This window comes from Ambystoma mexicanum, chromosome 9, assembly GCF_040938575.1.
Source record: "Ambystoma mexicanum isolate Mex_15411 chromosome 9, UKY_AmexF1_1, whole genome shotgun sequence".
Lineage (NCBI taxonomy): Eukaryota > Metazoa > Chordata > Amphibia > Caudata > Ambystomatidae > Ambystoma > Ambystoma mexicanum.
In genome coordinates, this window is record NC_090931.1 from 667153388 (window position 1) to 667173915 (window position 20528).

The following is a 20528-nucleotide window of genomic DNA, read 5'->3' on the forward strand; positions in this document are numbered from 1 at the left end:
GTTTAATATCGGCTTCTTCTGTTTTCCAAAAAGTCATGGACGGATTATTCAGGGGTGTCACAAACGTCTGGTGTTTCCAAGATGATGTGTTAATTTGTGGAAGAACTGAAGAGGAATTGAGAAGGAAAGTGGAGATGGTTTTAGAAATTTTCAGAGTACGCGGTATTACTTTGCGAAGTGAGAAATGTGTTTTTTCCACTCAGGTGGTGGAGTATTTAGGGCATGAAATATCTGAGGAAGGTCTAAAGCCGAAGAGAGAGCTAGTAGATGGAATAAAGAGAAAGAGGTCTCCAAAGAATAAGGCAGAACTTCGATCATTCTTGGGGACAATAGAATTCTACCACCGTTTCATAGAAAATTATGCTGACAGTGTTACCGCACTAAGGGCATTATTGAGAAAAGGGGTAGATTTTGTTTGGGACAGAGAGTGCAAAAGAGAATTTAATGAGATTAAGTCCAAAATCGACATGGCCACACTCCTAGCCATGTACGATACTAGAAAAAAGACAATATTGTCAGTGGATGCGAGTGAAACCGGCATTGGAGTGGTGATGTCGCAAGTAGGAATTGATGGAGCAGAATCGGTAGTGTTGCATGCTTCCCGAATGTTGAGGGGTCCCGAACTAAACTACTCTGTTTTAGAAAAAGAGGCATTGGCGTGTCATTGGGGGATAGAAAAACTAAAAAACTGTGTGTGGGGTCAGGATTTTGTATTGAGAACAGATCATAAACCGTTGAAAGCCATTTTTGAAAGTAAAGGTCTGGATAAAGTTTCTAGAAGGGTTGCTTGTTGGGTGACCAGATTACAATGCCACAATTTCAGTATTGAGGTTGCGGCAGGTAAAAACAATGTCCAGGCAGATCATGCGTCGAGAATAAGAGTTGAAGATGAGGATGATGGAAGGCCGTCTGCAGAATTCGAGAATATGGCGTTTGCCACCGTGGAGGATGTAATTCACAAAGAAGAGTGGGTTATAGCATTGACATCAGATGAAATGTGGAGGCGCATAATACATTTTTTTAGAGAGGGGTGGCCCGAGAAGAGGTTATTATCCGGTGAAGAAAGGGCTTTGTGGGAGGTGAGATTCAAACTGTCGGTGAAGGACGGTTTGATATATCGGTGGGACAGGCTTGTGGTCCCTACTTGTCTGAGGAGAAGTCTTATTGCCATTGCGCATCAGGGTCATATTGGCACATATAAAACAAAAGAAGTAATTAAGGCTGATTATTGGTGGCTGGGTTTAGACCGTGAGATTGAGAAGACAGTTGGTGGATGTGTAGATTGTGTAAAGTCTGGGAAGAACATATCTGCGGTGGTGCAGCCATTGAGAGGAGTCGAAAGTCCAAAGGGTGTCTGGCAGGATCTGGCCATGGATGTCTTAGGCCCAGTAGATATGGGTAGTGGTCGCGGTAGATTTGTGCTGGCTTTGATAGATATGTTCTCACGATGGACGGAATTCAAACTAATGAGGGATGTCACAGGACAGTCTATAGTGGCATTCTAGGAAGAAATATTTGAGAGGGAAGGGTTCCCTAGGAGCATGTTGACAGATAATGGTCCACAGTTCACTAGGGGCATCTTTCAGGAGTACATGTACAAGTGTGGTATTAAACATAAAAAGACGGCACTATATTACCCTCAAGCCAATGGTATGATTGAGAGGGTTAACCGCTGTATAACGGAGGGTGTTAGGGGGGCAAGTGCATGTGGTATGGACAGGAAGGTTGCGGTCAAGGACCAAATGTATGCTTTGCGGATGGCTCCTAATACTGAAACAGGGGTTACCCATTTGAGTTAATGAGTGGCCGGAGGGGCAACACTTTATTGTCTCCAGCTTGGTTAGGTCGGGCGAGAGAAACTGATAAGGTGGTAGATGAAGTAAAAAGAAAAATGGATGAGCGAAAGAAAAAATGGGGCAAGAAAATTAACGAGAAGTTTCCAAGAAGGAGGACGGTTGTTGATGTTGGTGATCTGGTCAGAATCAGAAAAGCTGTTATCACAAAGAAAGGTGATCCTCTGTATTCGGATCCAGTTAGGGTTGCTCAAGTTTTTGAGGGTGCTGTTAAATTGGAAAGTGGTCAGGTGTGGAATTTATCAAGAGTAGCCAAGTGAGGAGATGAAATGTATAAATTGTCTTTCAAGTACTTAAAGATGAAATGCATATATATTATCTTTCAAGTTTTTAACATTTTTCTTTTTGTGGGTATCAGTTAAAATATATCTGTATACAGTTTTTTTTATTTCGATAAGGGAGGGGGGTGTGTTATGGTGATGCCTTAGCATAGTCTTCTATTATTGTGCTGAGTGGAACTCTGGTGAGAGATGCTATGACATGATGCTATGACATGTAAGTTCTGGAGCATTGCTTATAGAATGTTATTGCTTGACTAACCAGTCAGTTGATGTTACACTGTGGAGATGGTTGGGGGTCTCTACTACCCAGTCTTCCTTGTAAGCAATAAACCATCTGTCTAACTCATGTTGCGTGGTTTTTTGCTTCTACACTCAGGTCAGGAATTTCCATTCATGGTCATGCATTTTCTTGGGAAAGCAGTGCTTTTCACAGGCTAGTACAGGCCATGTGTGTTGGAAGCCAGGAAGTGGGCTGGGACTGTCTGGTACCAATCCACATACTGGTTTCAGTATATCTAGAGTGTATGCATGAGTTTCCCCACAGTGGTTCCTGATTGGGGGTGGGGTGTGTGTATGTGTTTGGTGTATGTGTTTGGTGTATGTGTATGTGTGTGTTTGGTGTATGGTGTATGTTTGGTGTATGTTTGGTGTATGTGTATGTTTGGTGTATGCTTGGTGTATGTGTGTGTATGGGTGTATGTGTGTGTTTGGGTGTATGTATGTGTTTGGGTGTATGTATGTGTGTGGGAGTGTGGGGGTGTGTGTGTGTGTTTTTTTCATATCTTCTATTGGTTGTGGTGAGTTTCTGTGCTAAACTGAACTTTAGGATAAGAAGAGTTCTGGAGCCATTTCTCCAGATCTGAAGAGGATCAAAGTATCCTGTGTAGCTATACAGACGAAGGAAGATCCGTGGACCGATCTTGAAGAGGCCTGGTGACCAAATCTTGCTGCAATCCCGGTAGAGCTAGTCTGGCTACTGATCTCAGAAGACTGTCGTTGGTGCTTCGACTCTCTGGACCAATGGGAACAACCAGTCTCAACATCTTCTCATAGCCCTGCAAGTTGGAGTCTTCGGAACTGTACCTGGGTCAAATAGTGTGCTGACTAACTCCAGTTTGGGCTTCAGGGGTCTTCAGCTGGTCCTGCAAGTAGCCTTCCTGTGATATGTCAGCATCCCAACATCAATGGGTCCTGAGATGGAAGTCTTCTTCGATAGCAACCACTGTGATGCTTGCTGTCGCCATCCATCGGTGAACATTGCTGGAGCTGGCCTTCCTGTTTCTGGTTGATTTTCCTGAAGAGTCCTGCCTTGGTGCCTGCTGCATTTCTCCACTGGAAATGGTTGCACAACTTTGCTTGCACCCGCAGCTATTGGGCATCTTTGACCAAACCAACAGTGGGGAAACCTATCTCCAGCGTCTCTCAACCGACCTGCTAAGTCTGGGGAAAAATTGGAGTATGAGTGGTAAGTACTAGCAATACTTAGCGGTGCCCATATCTCCACCCTTTAAAAGTTGGTGAAGAACTTAGATTTATTTTACAACTCTTGACTTTGGCAACACTTTTCCAAAAGCCCTGTAAAAGATAGAAAAGTGTTTCACTCACCAGAACACTCCTTGGACATTCTTCTGGACCAGTCTTCACAGCCACAGGACCCTTTCCCTACCTTATTCCCAACTTCTTAAACTATTGAGAACTTTGTGAACTTTTGGGCACAAGGCCGCAATCAATTTAGGGTTGGACTTTACAAGTTAGGGTTCCTTTTCCTGTGGACTGTTGGTGCAATTGATAATTACTTGCCTTCTCTTTCAGGCATTGAGGAGTGGGGGGCTTTAACGGTTTGCTTTGCTATTGTGTGATAGTATTACCCGCTCTGTTCATTTTTATAGTGTGTTCTTTGTCCAATAATAAATATAGTATTTTGCTACTTATTGTATAAGTGTAAGCCTTGACTGCTTCACTGTGTGGAATCATTGTGGACCCCTGACCCCATTCACCTCTCCTGAGACTAAGCCTAGACTACTCTCCACGCTACCTTGATTGGTTTGGCTGAACTGGGAGGATAGCTCAGCGGCAACGTGCTCGCCTTGGCAACAAGACGACACGAAGCAACACAGGTTCGATCCCCGGGCCCGCGCTTAGAAACCTCTGGGTATTAAGCGCATTATAAATACGCAACTAAGTAATATTCCTGTAACAGCGCCTCAATGCCCCCGGGATGTGTGAGCGCTTTAAAAATGCAAATAAATAACCAAATAAATAAACTCCCAGCGTTTCCCCTATTCACTATAACTAGGGTGGCCTCCTAAACTGTCCACCACGCCAGAGTTTAGAAATCTATCTCAACAGGGACCAACTGGTCCAGACCCTGCACTATGATCCTGCCTTCAGGAGCCTTAAGAAACATCCCCAGACCATCTTGTGGGCTGACCATCTTCATCCAGGGCATCTTCCATGCACCGGTCCCCTTGCCGAGTTTGTACTTGGAACTCTGCAGGTAGTCTACAAGGCCTGTCATTCTGCAACTGCTGCTCCCCAACATTAAAAGGAACCTGTCCAGAGCAGAGTCTTCTTTTTTGCCACAAATGTTGCCTGCCACCCTCTGCCTGTCTGTCTGTCGTTTCCTTAGAGTCTGCTGTTGCAGTGGGAACTGTGGTGTGTTTAGGAGAGCACCTTTAATCTACTTGAGTTACCTAATTTCTAGAACATTTACCAACCTGTTGGATTTACAAAATACTTGTCCTTGACCCTGGACCTGCATTCACTTTTAAAGTGCTCTCCAATCTTGATGCCAGACAGTGCCCTTGTCCTGACACGGAAGGTCCGGCGTCACTTGCAACCAAATCAGATCCGCTACGGATAAATGAAGTAGGTCCGAGAACCACGGTTATCTGGCCCAGTACGGGGCCACTAGAATCACATGGCATGAGTATTTCCGAATCCACTGGAGTGTCATTCGAATGAGTAGAAATGGAGGAAATGCATAAGAGAACGCATCCCCCAGAGACTCGGGCTGAGGCCACCTGCTGGCAAAATCCTTGCACTTCTTGTTATCCCGTGTGGCGAAGAGATCCAACGAAGGATGAGCCCATTTCCGGAAAATAGTTGACACCTGTTGTTCCTTCAGCTGCTATTCGTGGACTTTGTTTACCTCTCTGCTGAGCGAGTCCGCCTGCACATTCATCACTCCCGGCAGATGAAACGCTATAATACTGATGTTGTGTAACAGGGCCCAATGCCAAAGTTCCTGAGCTTCTTTTGAGAGCACCCTGGAGCGAGTGCCCCCCTGCGTCCTGAGGTAATACATCATGGTGGTCTTGTCTGTCAAAACCCACACCACGGAGCCGCGTATGCACGGCAGAAACGATTTTAGGGCACAATGAACCGCTCTCAGCTGTAGCACATTGATGTGAAGACTCGATTCCACTCGAGACCACAGAACTTGAACCTGGAAGATCCCCAGATGCGCTCCCCACCCTGTTTGAGAGGCATCCGTCACAATCGTAGCCTGAAACTCCGGCTCCAGCAACGGCACACCCCGATCCAGATTGTCCGAGAGCTGCCACCATCGAAGATCGTCCACTAAGTCACTGTTGACCACAATCTTGTCGGACCACAATCCGCGACAAGCCCACCGGTCTGCAAGGAACACCTGCATCGGCCTCATGAAAAGACGACAGTTCTTCACCAACGGAATGCAGGACGCCATGGCTCCCAATAGTGACATGTATGTTCTGACCTTCCACTCTGCCGCTTTTTGCTTGAGCTTTTGAATTCTCTCGACAGAGGGCCTCACCAGGCCTAGTTGAGTCTGAAATTCTGCACCCAGAAATACCAGGTTCCTGGAGGGAGATAGACAGGACTTCTCAAAGTTGACGGCGAAGCCTAGTCGTTGCAACAGCTGTATGGTAGCGCAGAGACTTGCCTGCGTCGCCACCGGAGAAAAGCCTCGCACCAGCCTGTTGTTGATGTAAGGGCAGACGTGATGACCTTCTCGTCTGAGCCACGCCGCCACCGGCGCCAAACATTTTGTAAACGTCCTGGGGGACGATTTCAGACCGAACGGGCACACCCGGAAATGGTAATGATCTTGACCTACCACAAATCGCAGGAATTTTCGGTGTCGTCGACGCATGGATATATGGAAATATGCGTCTTGTAAATCCAACGAGGCCAGAAATTCACCCGGCTGCACTGACCGAATGACTTCTTGAAGTGTGAGCATCTTGAACTTCAGGCGTTGCAGAGTCTTGTTCAGCACCCGAAGGTTCAGAATGGGTTGCCACTTGCCGTTCGGTTTTTTCACTACGAAGTAACAGGAGTAAACCCCCTGGCCTCTTTCTGCCACTGGAACCAATTCTATAGCCCCTTTCTGTAGCATCAGTACAACCTCCTGCTGTAAGATGTGAAGATGAGGTTGCACAGAGTATACAGGAGGAATGGGAACCGGTGAGCCCTTGAATTCCAGAGAGTGGCCCAACTGTACCTTGTCCAATACCCAGTGGTCTGATGTAATTTTGTTCCATTCGTCGACGTGTAGAGCTACTCTGCCCCCAGCACATTTCTCCGAAGACAGTCATTGTTGTGATTTAGTTTGTCTACCTTTGGCGGAAGAGGCCTGTCCCCCTCTCCTTCTGGATGCTTGAAAATCTTGTCTCTTTCACGTTGATTGCACTGCCCTTCTATACCCTTGTGAGGAGTATGCAGACCGGCTGTAACCCCGGTCTCTGGAGGAAGCAAATCAGGTGTTTCTTGACGCTCCACAGAAGGGGCGAAACGACTGCCCACTCTGCAAAGCCCCCAACGATTTTGCCGTGTCGGAGTCCTCTTTCATGCCCTTGAGGGCCTCGTCGATTTTTTCTCCAAACAATTGTTGCCCCTCACAGGGCTTGTCCAAAACCTTGTAATGAATCTCTGGTCTAAAGTATGTGCACTTCAGCCAGGCTTGCCGACCTAGTACCACACCATTATTAATCTGCTTGAAACCAGATTCTGCTAAATCCACAGCGATGTTAATGCTGTGATTCAACTCCCTCACCTTCACGTACCAGCAGCATGGCAGCTTTTCGGTGTTCCTCAGGTAAGTTCTCTAACAGAGGGGCCAGCCGATGCCACATCTCGCGATCGTAGCGAGCCATGATCGCCAACGAGTTGGCTGCCTTTACTGTCGTCTGCCCCATCGTTAAAACTTTCTTTCCAAAGGCATCCTGTCTTCTCGCGTCACTGTCAGGAGGTGTAGTACACTTGTGTTGGGTTCTGGCTTTCCGGCTCGCTGCCACCGCCACCACTGATTCAGGGGTGGGTTGCGAAACCAAGCACTTTGGCGTAGTCTCTGGGGCCTTAAATTTCTTCTCTAGCCTCCCTTTGACTGCTGGTTCTGAGAAGGGATGGCGCATTGTGCGTAGGCCCTCCTGCCAGACATGGTCCAGGATTGGAACGGAGAAAACCGCCTTGCTTCTCTTGCCCATGTGGGCAAATATGAAACATTCCTTCCGTTCCTCCTCTGGGTTCAGACCAAATTCAATACAGGCTTTTTCCATCATGGCATGGAATGCGCCCACATCATCTGGAGGGGACGGTTGTGCTGGACTACGAGGCATTTCCATTTCCACATCCGACTCCCATGTCGTCTCTCTCGCCGGAAATGAGGAGACATTAGAAATAGAGTCCCTAGGACCACAGTCCGAATCAGAGTCCGGCAGCTCACCCTCTTCCGGATGGGAACGAGGAGGCTCTTCGCTCATCGGCCCGAGGGATCGGCAAACCAGCTGTAGATGTTGAACGTGGAGGAACACCTGCCGTGTTGACGATACGGGCCACCGGGGCCACCGCTAGAGGAGGCAATCTTGAATCTAGTTGACTTAACAGGGACTGTAGTGTAGATAGGAGCATAGACTGCGCGTTCACCAGAGAATACGTGGATGGACCAGACTCCACTCCCGTCGTCGATGGGCCAACACACTGTAAACCGAGGCCCGTTGGGTTCACCACTGGCTCCCGTTCATCCTCCACCGACGACACTGAAAGGGCCGCCTCCTGCTGTAGCAGAGTGTCAGGCAGAAGGGCGTCAAATGCCGAAGGCTGCCGCGCCCCACCCGTTGGTAGCAAGTTGTTTGTCGACGACGAAAATCTCGGGCCTTCTTCGACCGTAGCCAACGGAGCCGAACACACAATCGTGGAGGTAGACACCGTAACTGGCAGTGAAACAGTCGACGATGGGACTCCCGTCGACGGCGCTGACACTTGTGGCATAGTTTTTTCAGGCGACCCCCACTGGATCGGTGCTTCGACGACTCTTTACTAGAGGATGACCTATGTGGGTCTCCTGAAGAGGAGCGTTTCTAAGAGTCCTTTTTGTCCTTCACTTATGAAGATGTTTTTTCAGGCCTTCTCTCCGATCTACGGGACTGATCCGAATGACCATGCTTGGAAGACGACGGAGCCCCTTTCCTCAGGTGTTTGCCCAAAGAGGGGAGGCCCCTCTTCTCTGCACCAGAAGGCCGAGACTTCTTAGCCGGTGGTTCAACCGACACCGACCGGCGAGGAACTGTTGGAGCAGGTCTCTCAGACGCCAGGCTACGAACCGATCCTACCTCAGATGAAGCGTAGGTACCTTCATTTAGCCAACACACCAATCACCGATTGCAGTCTTTTAGCGTTTTCTGAGAGAAGCCTTTACAGATGTTGCAGGAATCGACTGAGTGATGAGGGTAGAGGCAATAGAGGCAATCCATGTGCCCGTCCCCTTCATACACCTTCTTCAGCCCGCAAGTCGTGCAGGGCCAAAACAAAGCTTTTCCCGAAGACATTGGGAAAAAACAACCAAAACACCAATACGTGTAGAATCAAAACGAGCAGGAGGTGATCCCAACACTTTGGAGACGGTTGAAATCTGAAGGGAAGCCGCGGAGGTGGGGCTATTTATAGCCTACGTCTTATTGGGTGGTGGGTAAGCACCCAAAAAGGATGTTGACAGGACACAAAAGTGTAGAATTTTTCCAGGGGAAAACGCTATTTTAAAAAGGGCCGAGGTTCCCAGCCTGACGACGGGGAATATTCAAAGCATGTGAATCCATGAAAGATCCAATGCTGGAGAAGCTCACTGTCTCCTAAGCTCTGGTTCTCTCTAGGTTGGACTACTGTAACAGCCTCTTTCTAAATCTACCTGCCTCTACTCTCCGCCCTTTACAACTAATCCAGAACAGGACTGCAAGACTTGTCCTTGGCCTCAAGCCATGGGATTGTATCTCTCCAGCTGTGAAATCCCTTCATTGGCTCCCAGTGGATGCAAGAATTACATTAAAAACCCTCTGCATTCTCCACAAGGCTTTCTGGGGCCTGGGTCCAAAATATCTTCAACTATCCCACCGTAAATCCCATCCCTCTCGAGCCCTTCCCTCCTCTACTTCTAACTCCCTCAGGGTCAGTTGTTTTTCAAAGAAATGAGCTTGGGGTAGATCTCTGTCTTCGGCTGGGGCCTCCCTTTGGAACAGCCTCCCTGCCACCTTGAAACTTGAGGCGAACCATCTCCAGTTCCAGAAGCACCTCAAGGCCTTCCTCTTCGCTTCTGCCTTTGCCCCTATTCTCCCCTGCTGATCTGTTTTCTCTCCCAGGCACCGTGCACCTGGCCACTCTCTGTCCTTCGGGCCCAGGAACCTGCTCACCCTACCACCCTCCTGCACTGCCTCCGGGCCAGCCCTTGCACTGGGGTCTGCATCTGTACCCATGCAGTCCGCACCCACTTTTCTTCTGCACTTATCATATATACCCTATCTGCTTAACCTAGCACTTGCTACTTGCTGGCTGCACTACCACTGTTTTTCGCCTTTATTTATTTGACTTATTATTATTTATTCTGTCTCTCCTCTGTTCCGCACTTTCCACTTCTCCGCCATTCCATGCACTTTCCCCCTTTTCCCTTTCCCATGCACTTGCGTGTTCTCAATGTCACTGGGCCTAGTAAGATCGCTGTTTTGTTCTCCCTTGTTCCCCTTCCTTTGCCTGGTCACGCTCTGAAACACTTGTGTACGAGTACGATATAAATAAAATATCATCATCATTAAAGACTTCTAGCTCCCTGCAACAGATACTTACCTTGGACTTTGACTCTTGCTGAGGCCTACTTAGCTAGCACGGAAGGACTTATTAAGCGTTAGGGGCCTCATATTTATAAGGCAGGGCAAAGGACTGGCCAAGGACAGTGTTCTGCAGTCTGCACTGAGACCTGGTGGAGGCTTACTCTCGGTGCTGCTGATAATTTGGTACTGCGGCTTTAAACTTTGAAGTAGGAGGACCTATAATTACTGCAAAGTGCGCGAAGCACTGGCGCGAAGGACTGGCCAAAGACATTCTCCTGCAGTCTGCTGAAGGATGCTGACGGGGGTCACCTGTGATCAGTGAGAACTTTCTTGTTAAAGTCACAATCACCGGCAGGCAGTTACCCTTCCAGAAGGGGTTGCGCACCACTAACATGTCAATTCAGTGACTGTTTTGAAACCTGTACGCGCTCACATAACTACTTGTTAACTGTTGCTGCTTGCAAAAATGCCAGGTAAAACCTGCTCGCATCCAACAATTATAACTTGTGAAATAAGGCGCTGCAAAATAAAAATACGACCTCAAGCAGAGGAGGAACCAAAAAAGAACTTGTAGTCCCATTGGAGGCTTTCTCGCTGCGAGGAGTTAAGGGAACTCAGCAGTGGCTGGGTTGTATTACCTCGTTCTTCTCAGCCCATGAAAGAACGAATGCCCAGAAAAGGTTGGTTATAACAACAGAGCAGGAGGTAGAACCATGCCCTGATGCCAGACATACTGGGGGGGACGTGCTAGACCTAGCACAGGCAGAAATCGATAATATTAACTCCCTGCTGGAACTCAGTTATTCACTTCAGAACTCAATTGAGAAATGTGAGGCACAGAATACTCATCGTATGGTGCAAGCACAGGTCCATAAACCAGAGGTGCAGAAAAATATGAGCCTCTTACTACCAATAACAATTAGTACGACAAACACACAAAGGCTCTCGTGATCACCTAATATGCTGTATGAGATTGACGAAGATAAAAGAAACAGCGATTCCTTGGTGTCAGTGAGACTTGGAAATGAAATGTGTGCACAGCTGTAATGCCTCCAATTTGCCATGAAAGTGTTATTAAAAATGAGTGGAAAGATTATGGAACTAGTGATAGAAGACAAAGCCAAGACTGCGAGAAATGCATTAGGAGTTGAACATGCATGAACTCACAGGAGCGGAGCCTTTAAATGGGGACCAGATAACTCCACCTATACAAGATCAGTCAAATACTTCATCAATTTTACCAGCAGTGACTGAGCCGATGACACTGGAGAAGGAGGATGCAAATGAGGCGGAAAATACATACATTACACGAAAGCAGAAAAGATTAAAACAGTTCCCATGATTATTATTCTCTATCGGAATTTGAAAGGGAAGAGCCAGCCAACGACCAATGAAAGCAAAATAAAGGGCACTCCAAAAAATCCGGAAGAAACAGCAAGAAAAGAAAAAGGCAAAAACGAGATCCCACGGGACATTAACAAGTTGGGTGATTAAAGACGATCAAATAAATGATACATCGAGCAATACTGTCGCCGAAAACGAGGATGACTCTGAGCTGATGATGGAAGAGAGTGTGTAGGAGGTAACTCTGGACAAACCCTCACATGAAAAAAAGCAGCAAGGGGCTCCGCAGCCCAAGATAATTAAGATTCCTGTGAGAGACACTGCGAGAATCCTCTACCCAAATCTTTTGATAGAGGGAGCTGATCTGCTAAAATATACAATAAGAAAGCTACAGAAGAACACGAATAAGGGGAAACAACATTGTACTTGACTATACTATGGTCTGTATTCCCTCTGAGAATTTTCGACAACAAAGACTTTGAATATGTCGATCCCTTAAAATGTACGGGATTTGGGATGAGTGGGATACATTGCAACTTAGTGGAGTTGGCGTCTATGATCCCGGTACAGAGGGAGACATTTGTGGAGTTGGGTTGTGAAATAGATGCCACTACTGAGGAAGAGTCTAGGTCAGAAAACACTACAGAAGCTATTGATAATTTAATACAACGTGCCGCTAATCTTGAAGTAGGTTGGGCGGAAAAAAACAATACCCAGACATTCCAAGAAAACCTGCTCGGCGTGCTTAAATGGCTGGTTGAGCCCACAAACCTGAACAGGATACTATCCAAGTGAGAATGGTCGATATGCTCCTGGAATTCCAGGGGCCATAACCATCTGCTGCATAATGCTGGTCTGCTATCTGAATGCATGGTTTAGAGGCTCTTTGTATGCATGACTTTGGTTGGCTGAAGGTGGTGGAAGGGACGTTCTGGAAATGAATACTGGGACTCCCCTCATGTGTCCCTATCAAGCTAATTAGATTGGAACTCAGTCTGATATCTCTCCCAGCCACAGCAACAAAAAGAAGAGGTCTCCTATACATAAAATCTAGGACTAACCCCAAATGTCCTTCCTTGAACTTGTTGGGTACCCTAGCGTCCAGAGGAAGTGGGGACCCATTTGCCAAACTGGTGCAGGCCTCCTTTAAAGAAATAGATTGGACTCCAAACTGGTTGGAGGACTATCAGTTTCAGGAAAAATACTTTATTCAAAAATTTGAGGCATGGGGCTGGGCGGCAAACTTTGATCACCTATCTCGTTTGAAACAAGAAAGAGAAACCATCAACGTAATCCACAAGTTGAAAACCCTGCAACATTACGTGAAATTGTGCTGTAGGCCTGCACTATGAAGATTCATACTATTACTAAGGGTAGACAAATAACCGGTCCTAGGTAACCTGGGTTCCTGCTATAGAAAGAAGTTGCTGTATGCGCAAATTGAAGAACGCTATAGAAACGTCTCAGCATGTCCTCGCACAATGCTCAGTAAATGGCCTGCTTTAAATGACTAGACTGGGAAAGTATGTTAGCAACTTGGATAGTATAAAGAATGATGAATTCTGGTGGTATTGTGTGAACTCTGAAAACAAATCTGTCCTCATAACCTTATATCATGTCTGGCTAAAGGTGAGCGAAAAACAGATAAATGTACAAATGATATATTTAATAAGGTTGTATATTGTTGGTATCTAATCTTTTTGTATAATGTGAAAAGTTCTTTGAACTGTAACACACTAAATAAAATAAATAAAAAATAAGGCAGGGTAGAGGTTTCATTGCTTTTCCCCATATTTATGGATGAAGGGCTGAGTGGACTCTGGAATTCAATCCTGTGGCCATGAGACCAAACACAGAACTCCTTGGTAGAGGCATACGTGTACTGATTCAAAGGCTCTTCTTCCTCCTTACCCCAAACCAGTTCTTGTGTCTTTTATAAATGAGTGTTTATTTTAATGCTAAAATTAGACGATAACCATGTTCCCCCCTACAACTATCTAATCACTCCCTTTTAATTGGTATGTAATTTTTTTCAAACCGTTTCCATATTTTTTTATTTTTGGTTTTCAAACGTTGATGTTTTCAAACATTAACCTTTAATGTTTTTTAAATTTAGCACTCAGTACCCCAAAAGTGCAGAGCATTTTAATACCTCAAAGGGCTGCCATTCCTATGAGAGACTATGATACCTTTATCTCTATGCAGGGTATAACGAAAATAAGAGAAACAGGTTCAAGATTTGTTTAAAAGAAGTTGGAAAAAAATTTCCAACCATCAAAGCACACAGCTACTTAGATGTTTAAGGAATCCATGAAATTAATTCCTTCTCCCCAGGGGGAAGCCAGCCCCATTGAGGCTAGGAAGGCGAGCCTGCTCTGCAAGACCCTCCCTAGGAGTTTGGGCAAGCGGGACCTCACTCGGAGTGACTCCCCACTTGGGGATGAGGACTCCCGGGTAGAATAAGAAACTCTCAGCTAAATGGGGATCACAGAAGTTTTTAAAGTGATAAAGCCTTTCTGTTTGTCTAACAGCTCTGCTGAACCCCCACAGACTCAAGAGTATATAGTCAATAGCGTCTGAGGACCGAGACTCCTATAATAACACAGAGTAGGAGATTCCTTGACGCAACACCGAATGGCAGGGGAAAAGCCATGCAGAGGGGCCGCTGCCACTGGAGTGTGGACACAGGGATATTGGAGGTGAGACCACGAAGAGACGGGGCAGGCTCTTAGTCCTCAGAACTTTGACAAATCCAGAAATGGCATGGACAATAGCTCCTCAGCCACCATGCCAAGAATCTGAGAAGGAGAGAGAGCCAAGAGCATCAGCGAGGCGGCGCTGAGCAGGCCACCACAACCGGAGGTAATGAAATGGCAGGTGGAGACGAGCACTGCAGATGTCGGCATCACCTACCCTCCTTGGAGGAAGCGCAGCGCGAAACCAGGTATGCGGGGCACAGAGGAAGAGGGAAACGGGTGTTTGATTGCTACGAGGGGGAATCAAACCCTGAATCCTTTACCGGCTCAGGAGCCCGGGAACAATCTAAATTAGGACCGAAGACTCCCGTGAGGTGCTGAACAAGTTATAAGTAGAGAAAGTCAAGAGAATCAGATTACCAAGTCCCAAAACGGAAACAGGATTCAGGAAGCTACAAGGAAGGTACAAGGGCTAGAGATCCCGCTCCTAGCCTACGGCTAAGCAGAGGGGCCCAGATGGACACAATAATTGATAATACTGAAAATCAAGAGAACATTGAAATGAAAAAAGTAGAACGCTTGCGCTTCCGTTGAGAAGGGAAGGCTCTAGGGAGAGCGGTGTGCCACAGAATACGATCTTGTTGGAAGGGGATAAGTCAAATATTCCACTGGATACAAGCAATGAAAGCTTTGGTGAATTGAATGATCAAGGACAGAATTACTTTTTTCCTTTTGATGCGAGGAACTGAGAGAGATCTGGATTTTTTGTATAATAACTGTTGCAGTGAACCAGGTTAAGGAACCATGTCCTGGGAGGAACATTTATTTTGAAGACTGTCTGAAGCAGAGTGGGGCCAGCTGGGAGGTGTTGACAAACCCCCAGGGTGAATGCCTGTTTCTTTGTTTTGTTTCTTTTTATGTAGTGGTAGGACCAGATATTTGGACAGGCTATGAAGGAGGACTGATTTTGGTTATTTTGACATCCTGACTAGCACTTTAGTTTTAGTTTCTTAGGAAGGTAATCTCCTTTTAGCAATAGGGCAAGTGAGGCCTTTTCTTTAAAAAAAAATATATATAGTTGAATTATGTCCTCTGGTCCGAGTCTTACTTCTGGTTCACCACAGATAGGACAGCCACTTCTACAAGGTGGTTGAAAGTTGAGAACTACGAGGTATAAAGATAACTGTGACAATATGATTAGCTCATTGCTATAGGGATGGCTCCTTCACAACAGAAACAGGCTGGGCATGATAATGCCTGGGGCCACTGAGCGAACCATTTTCCAATAGTTCTATGAAGAGTAGAGGAGAGTGAAGCAATAATGAATGGGAGCAAGAGACAGGATGTGAAACACTTGTACGGGTAGAGAAGGACTGTAAACAAGCACCTGGTAACTAAATGAAAGTTTAGAAGTCATTAATGATGGCGTAATGGCAATTATTGCAAGGATTTACTGGTCCCTTAACTTTTTTTTTGTAATAGCACATTACCTGTAAACTCCATGCCCGCACATCTTGCCCTCCTTCCAGTTTCCCACATAATGGTCAGTCTTATCCAAGATCTTGTTGGGCATTCGGTACTCACCAAACCTGCCAGAGTAAACAAAGAAAACACACACATTAGGCCAAACAGATATGAGATGCAAAGCTGGTTCATATTTCTACTCACCAACAAATGCATATGGACAAACGGAAGAACAATTTATTCAAAACAATGAAAGGTTCTGCATTATGTTGTGTGTGACAAAGTGGAGCAGGCGCAACACAAAGCAGACACCAAGATAAACATTTAAACAAAGGTTTATTAGGGATATTTACAAGTTTGGGTAAACCAAGAACATGAATGCAAAGTAAAGTTTCATCAATAGGACAGCTTATCCTTAGAATTAACACAGTCTACACAATTTGCCTCATTCCGAGTTTGGCTGTAATTACCACCAAAATCAGTTACCGTTACCGCCACTCAGTCCCATGGACTTAACAGGTGATTCTGAGTGGGTGTTAGTCCCCATTTCTGGAGTACATAGGACTTAATGGGGATTTTGATGGATTTACAGGGAGCAGTAATTCTACTGTGGTAAATCTGTCGATTTTTGGAGTTTAAGTGGAGGATTTACTTTCAGCATCATGCAGGAGATAAATCCTTCACTTGAAGGTCAAACACGTAGTTTGGTGGCGTGGTAAAAACTTTAGTTATGACGTTACTGCTAAATGAAAGTTGTGCTAACAAAATTGCCACCACTTTTTCAATGCACCAGCAAACATGCAATGAGGCCTTATGAGTCTTAGCTTGAAAATCTGAATCTGGGTTTTTCCAGAGGGTATTTTAACCATTCATATTCACTCACGGTCCTGGGGTTTTCAAATGTCCGAGTGCTCCTTTGTCATATTTTTGGTTGATATACTCTGGTCATTAGCTTCTCATCCCTGGTTACAGGGGGGGGGGGATCAGTTTTCCTGGTCTGAGGTCCCATGTGTGTGCCTGTGCTAAGGCTGAAAAGAGGTAGAAGGTAGGGCAGGATATTGCTTGGCAAAACCCCAATGCTTCCATCAGGAGATTGTTAAACTGAGTTTATCTAGAGGCTTTAAACTTCAGCTTTCTTGTCCCCTCCCTGTATCATGGCCTTAATCTTTAAAGGTCTGTTTCTCCTCTCACACTTTGGTGGTCCGCAAGCATCTATTACCTGCACCTTGTGTAATCGCCTCTCCAATCCGTCTCTCCACCTGTTCCTACTCAATGATTTGCCATAGGCCCGTACCTCCAGCCAGCTCAGTCTCACCCTTGTCGGGCATCAAGTTTGTTTCTTCCTGGTTCTCCAACACTTCTGTTGGTACCAGTCTCATCTTCTCTTTTCCTCCCATCTTCTTTATAGTTCCTTCTCTACTTGACTTCTGAATACAGTCTCCGACGACTAAAATGTTTCTCCCAACCACCTCGCTGGTCGTTTCCTCAGACCACCCTGCTCTACCTCCTTCCCTCTTTGATGTGCTCTTTCTCTCCAATATCGCTTCCAAGCTCATCCTTATATCGTGTTCCCTACTTCTTGATGCTCTCTCTCTTTCCATCACTGAAATATTTCCTCCTTGTGTCTCCTTCTCTCCTCCCTGACGCAAGCAGGCGCTCTCCTAGCTCCTCAATCTTTCTTCTCTGTACCTTCTTCCAAACTCCTCAAAATGTCTCCTTCCTTCCTCCTTGACATTCATTCTCTTCCTCTGGTTTCCTTTCCATCTCCATCCTGATATTACTCTTAGAAACCTTCTTGTCTTCTCCTTATGCATCTATTTTGATATTTTCTATTGTCCAACCTCCTTCCTTCACCTCATTTCAGGCCCTTCAATTCCTCCTGACTCCCTTTTCGATCCCCTCGTTCTTGCCACAACCTGCTCTCACCTCTTCTTTTTAACTGCCCCTTTCCTCTTTCTCCTTGACTTAACCTCCACTCTACTCTTCAAACATCTTTCTCCTCCTTTTCCCTACCTCCTCTTTCTGCGACCTTTCTTCATCTCCAGGAAGCCACATAACTCGCTTGTCAAGGCCTTTCACCTATATCCATGCCAAACTGGCCATCCCTCTTAAAGGGGTCTTGCCCCTCCCATTGGGAAACCCCACTAAGGAATGGTGAAACCTGCATGTTTTTATTAGAGTTGCGATCGGACTGAAGCATTAGTTCTGCTGCAGTGAATTCACCAGAGTCTCCCATTTGGTACTCAGCAACAGGGAACAAGCAGATGTCAGACTTGGCTACCCTCTTAGACGTCATGTGCATCTTTCAGGTGCCACCAAATGGATCATGCCGGAAGCATCTCTCCTGCACTAACAGTGTCCTCACTTGCTCTGTACAAGGCACTGCCACTGCACACATCATCCCCACAAGGCCCTGAGGTGCTCTCCCAAACCCATGCTAACACCAAAGTGAATTAGAATGCAGTGTGATACTAGCACATGAAGACCCCTTAAAGGGACAGGGGAATTATGGGTGCACTGCAAGTGAGAGTCCTATGCCTTATTGCTGAGGTAAGGTGGGGAACCCTTTGTACCTCCTCTGGGCACAGAATCTCAATGCAGGTGGCAGCACCCGGTGCACTGGTTCTAGACGTTTAAGCACTGCTAATGGACATTGTCACACTCAACAACACATCTCTTCTGCCAAGGCCCAAAAACATGACTGTTGGCTCAACAATTGTGTTTAACACGCATGACCTTTGCTCTGAACAACGTAGTGAACTCCATTTCTGACAAGGATGTAAACGTTTATTAGTAGCCTCAACAAGATCTTAGGTCAATGGTGAAGATTAACTATAAGATGCAATGATAGGGAGCCTCACCACCAAACGCAGAGGACAGAAAAACATTTTACAATGATCTTCCGCATTGCGTGAGACTGAAGGACCAATACATTTCCAAGAGGTAAAGGGTGATAGGTTCGCAGATTGTACAACTGCACTGTTACTTATGGGAGGGATCTGGGGATTTTCTTGAAGTGACTGAATTGCCTGCAGATATTTGAATAACTTTTAAAACGGTCAAGAAGCTTGGTTACTTTCCTCAACTACTGTCGCACACCTGCTTTTCGGTTAGGGTTGGACTTTAGTTCAGTTACTGTGGACTGGTGATTCCTTACAATGTAGTAAAGCCTGTGAGAACTGTTTTAACATCTCTGCCACCCCCACTTTAGGTTATTGCCTTAGTATTTACTTGTAACAGCATTAATTCTAAAATATTTGTGTCACAGTTGGACGTGTGTCTGTGTTTATATATTTCTTACTTGTAGTATTCTATCTTAATGCATTTGTGTTAAATAAATGTGTATACTTAGTTATGTGGACAGTCTATTGCTTGACATACGCTTGTGGTCATTAACTATCATTTAATCAAAACCCCTGATCTCCTTAGTCTAAATTCCGCCCCGGAAACAAGTGAGAGGTTAGTGTGGCTTTTGCCGTAAACCTTTGAAGGTTTGCAAAGGTTGGCTTTACAGAACCCTACACTAATATGGTTCTGAAAAACCTAACGGCACACAGTTCAAAACCTTGTGTAATGTAACTAAGGTTAAATATAGCTGAATGTTGGCCTACCCTGCCAAGGTTTTCTATCCATACAACCACTCCAAAGTCGAATATTGATGCCCCTCAGTCTTCTCTGCATCCGAAAGACCAGCACAAAAGATATAGAGTGGATGTCCACATGTATTGAGAAGTACCCTTTGAAATGCTATACCTGTGCACCTAAGACTTTCAGAGATTTTGCAGAGCACTGAAGACTTGCTTATTTCACAGAACTTAAGAACGGGAAGCGTACGCAATGACCCCACAGTGACAGCCGATTTCGCCACATGCTCCACAACTGTCACGGGGGGAGTTTCAGAAACAGCCTTTTGGGATGATTCCGATAGGTCAACCGAGTTGATGAGCAAAGGCTTTTCACCATTGGTGTAAGCAAAATCTCTCATGGTAGAGTAGGCTGAGCAGTAATTGACTTAAGGGATCAGGCGCGTGTGTACTAGTACAGTTAACAACAATAAAAGTCAGTCAAGTAATAGCGTTCCATTTAGAAGTATGAAAATATACTATGTTCTAGGCCTTTACATTATTGCAGGTAAATATCAAGTACACCATGTGCTAAAAAACACTCTATATAAACACAGAGTGTGTTATCTCAAAGTGAGATTACACAACACTTTACACTACAAAAAAGTAAAAACTGATTCAATCAAGCAAGGAAAAAAACTGACCAAGTAAAGTGAGTAGCAAGTGGTTAAAAAAGATCATACCCTTTACCTTATAATTATAAGATAGGCACATAACCTAGGCAGTCCCTTTTGAGTCAGGTAAGCAGTTCCACCATTTTAAGAGTTCAAGATGCAGGTAAGTACATGAAAGGGGGACACACAGTCCCAACGTTTCCCTGTACACATTCTGGCTATAGCCAATCGGTAAATAACATGTAGTTGAGAAGCACCCTTTAAAAAACTATTATTAGGTTAAAACTAGAGGTACACTCCTAATTCCACCACATTAGGGCTTACCCAGGGGTGGCAGTGCTAGGAAGTGGGACCTTACTCTTATCCAATCCCTATCAAGGAAGGGGGGGGGCACAAAGAGTGGTATATACACTCACATCCCGAACACTGATTTTCCAATCAACCACCTGTGGAGTACTTGAACGCCAGGGCCACTTGCTGCATTAATTGAATCTGTTGGTGGGGGTTTTAAGGAAGGCATGATATCACCAGTAAAACAGACACAAGTGAGCACAGTTCAAGGGTGTTTATTGAAC

General features: G+C 45.6%; 1 protein-coding gene across 8 annotated transcripts in view; it reads right to left on the reverse strand.

Annotated features, from left to right (window-relative positions):
• ALS2 (alsin Rho guanine nucleotide exchange factor ALS2) overlaps positions 1-20528 on the reverse strand; it is a 1241906-nt gene that overhangs the window by 427497 nt on the left and 793881 nt on the right. For all 8 annotated transcript variants that reach the window (XM_069615500.1, XM_069615498.1, XM_069615499.1 and 5 more), the window contains one exon: positions 15743-15841. In XM_069615500.1, coding sequence (XP_069471601.1) covers positions 15743-15841 — 99 coding nt within the window. The remainder of the gene's footprint in view (positions 1-15742; positions 15842-20528) is intronic.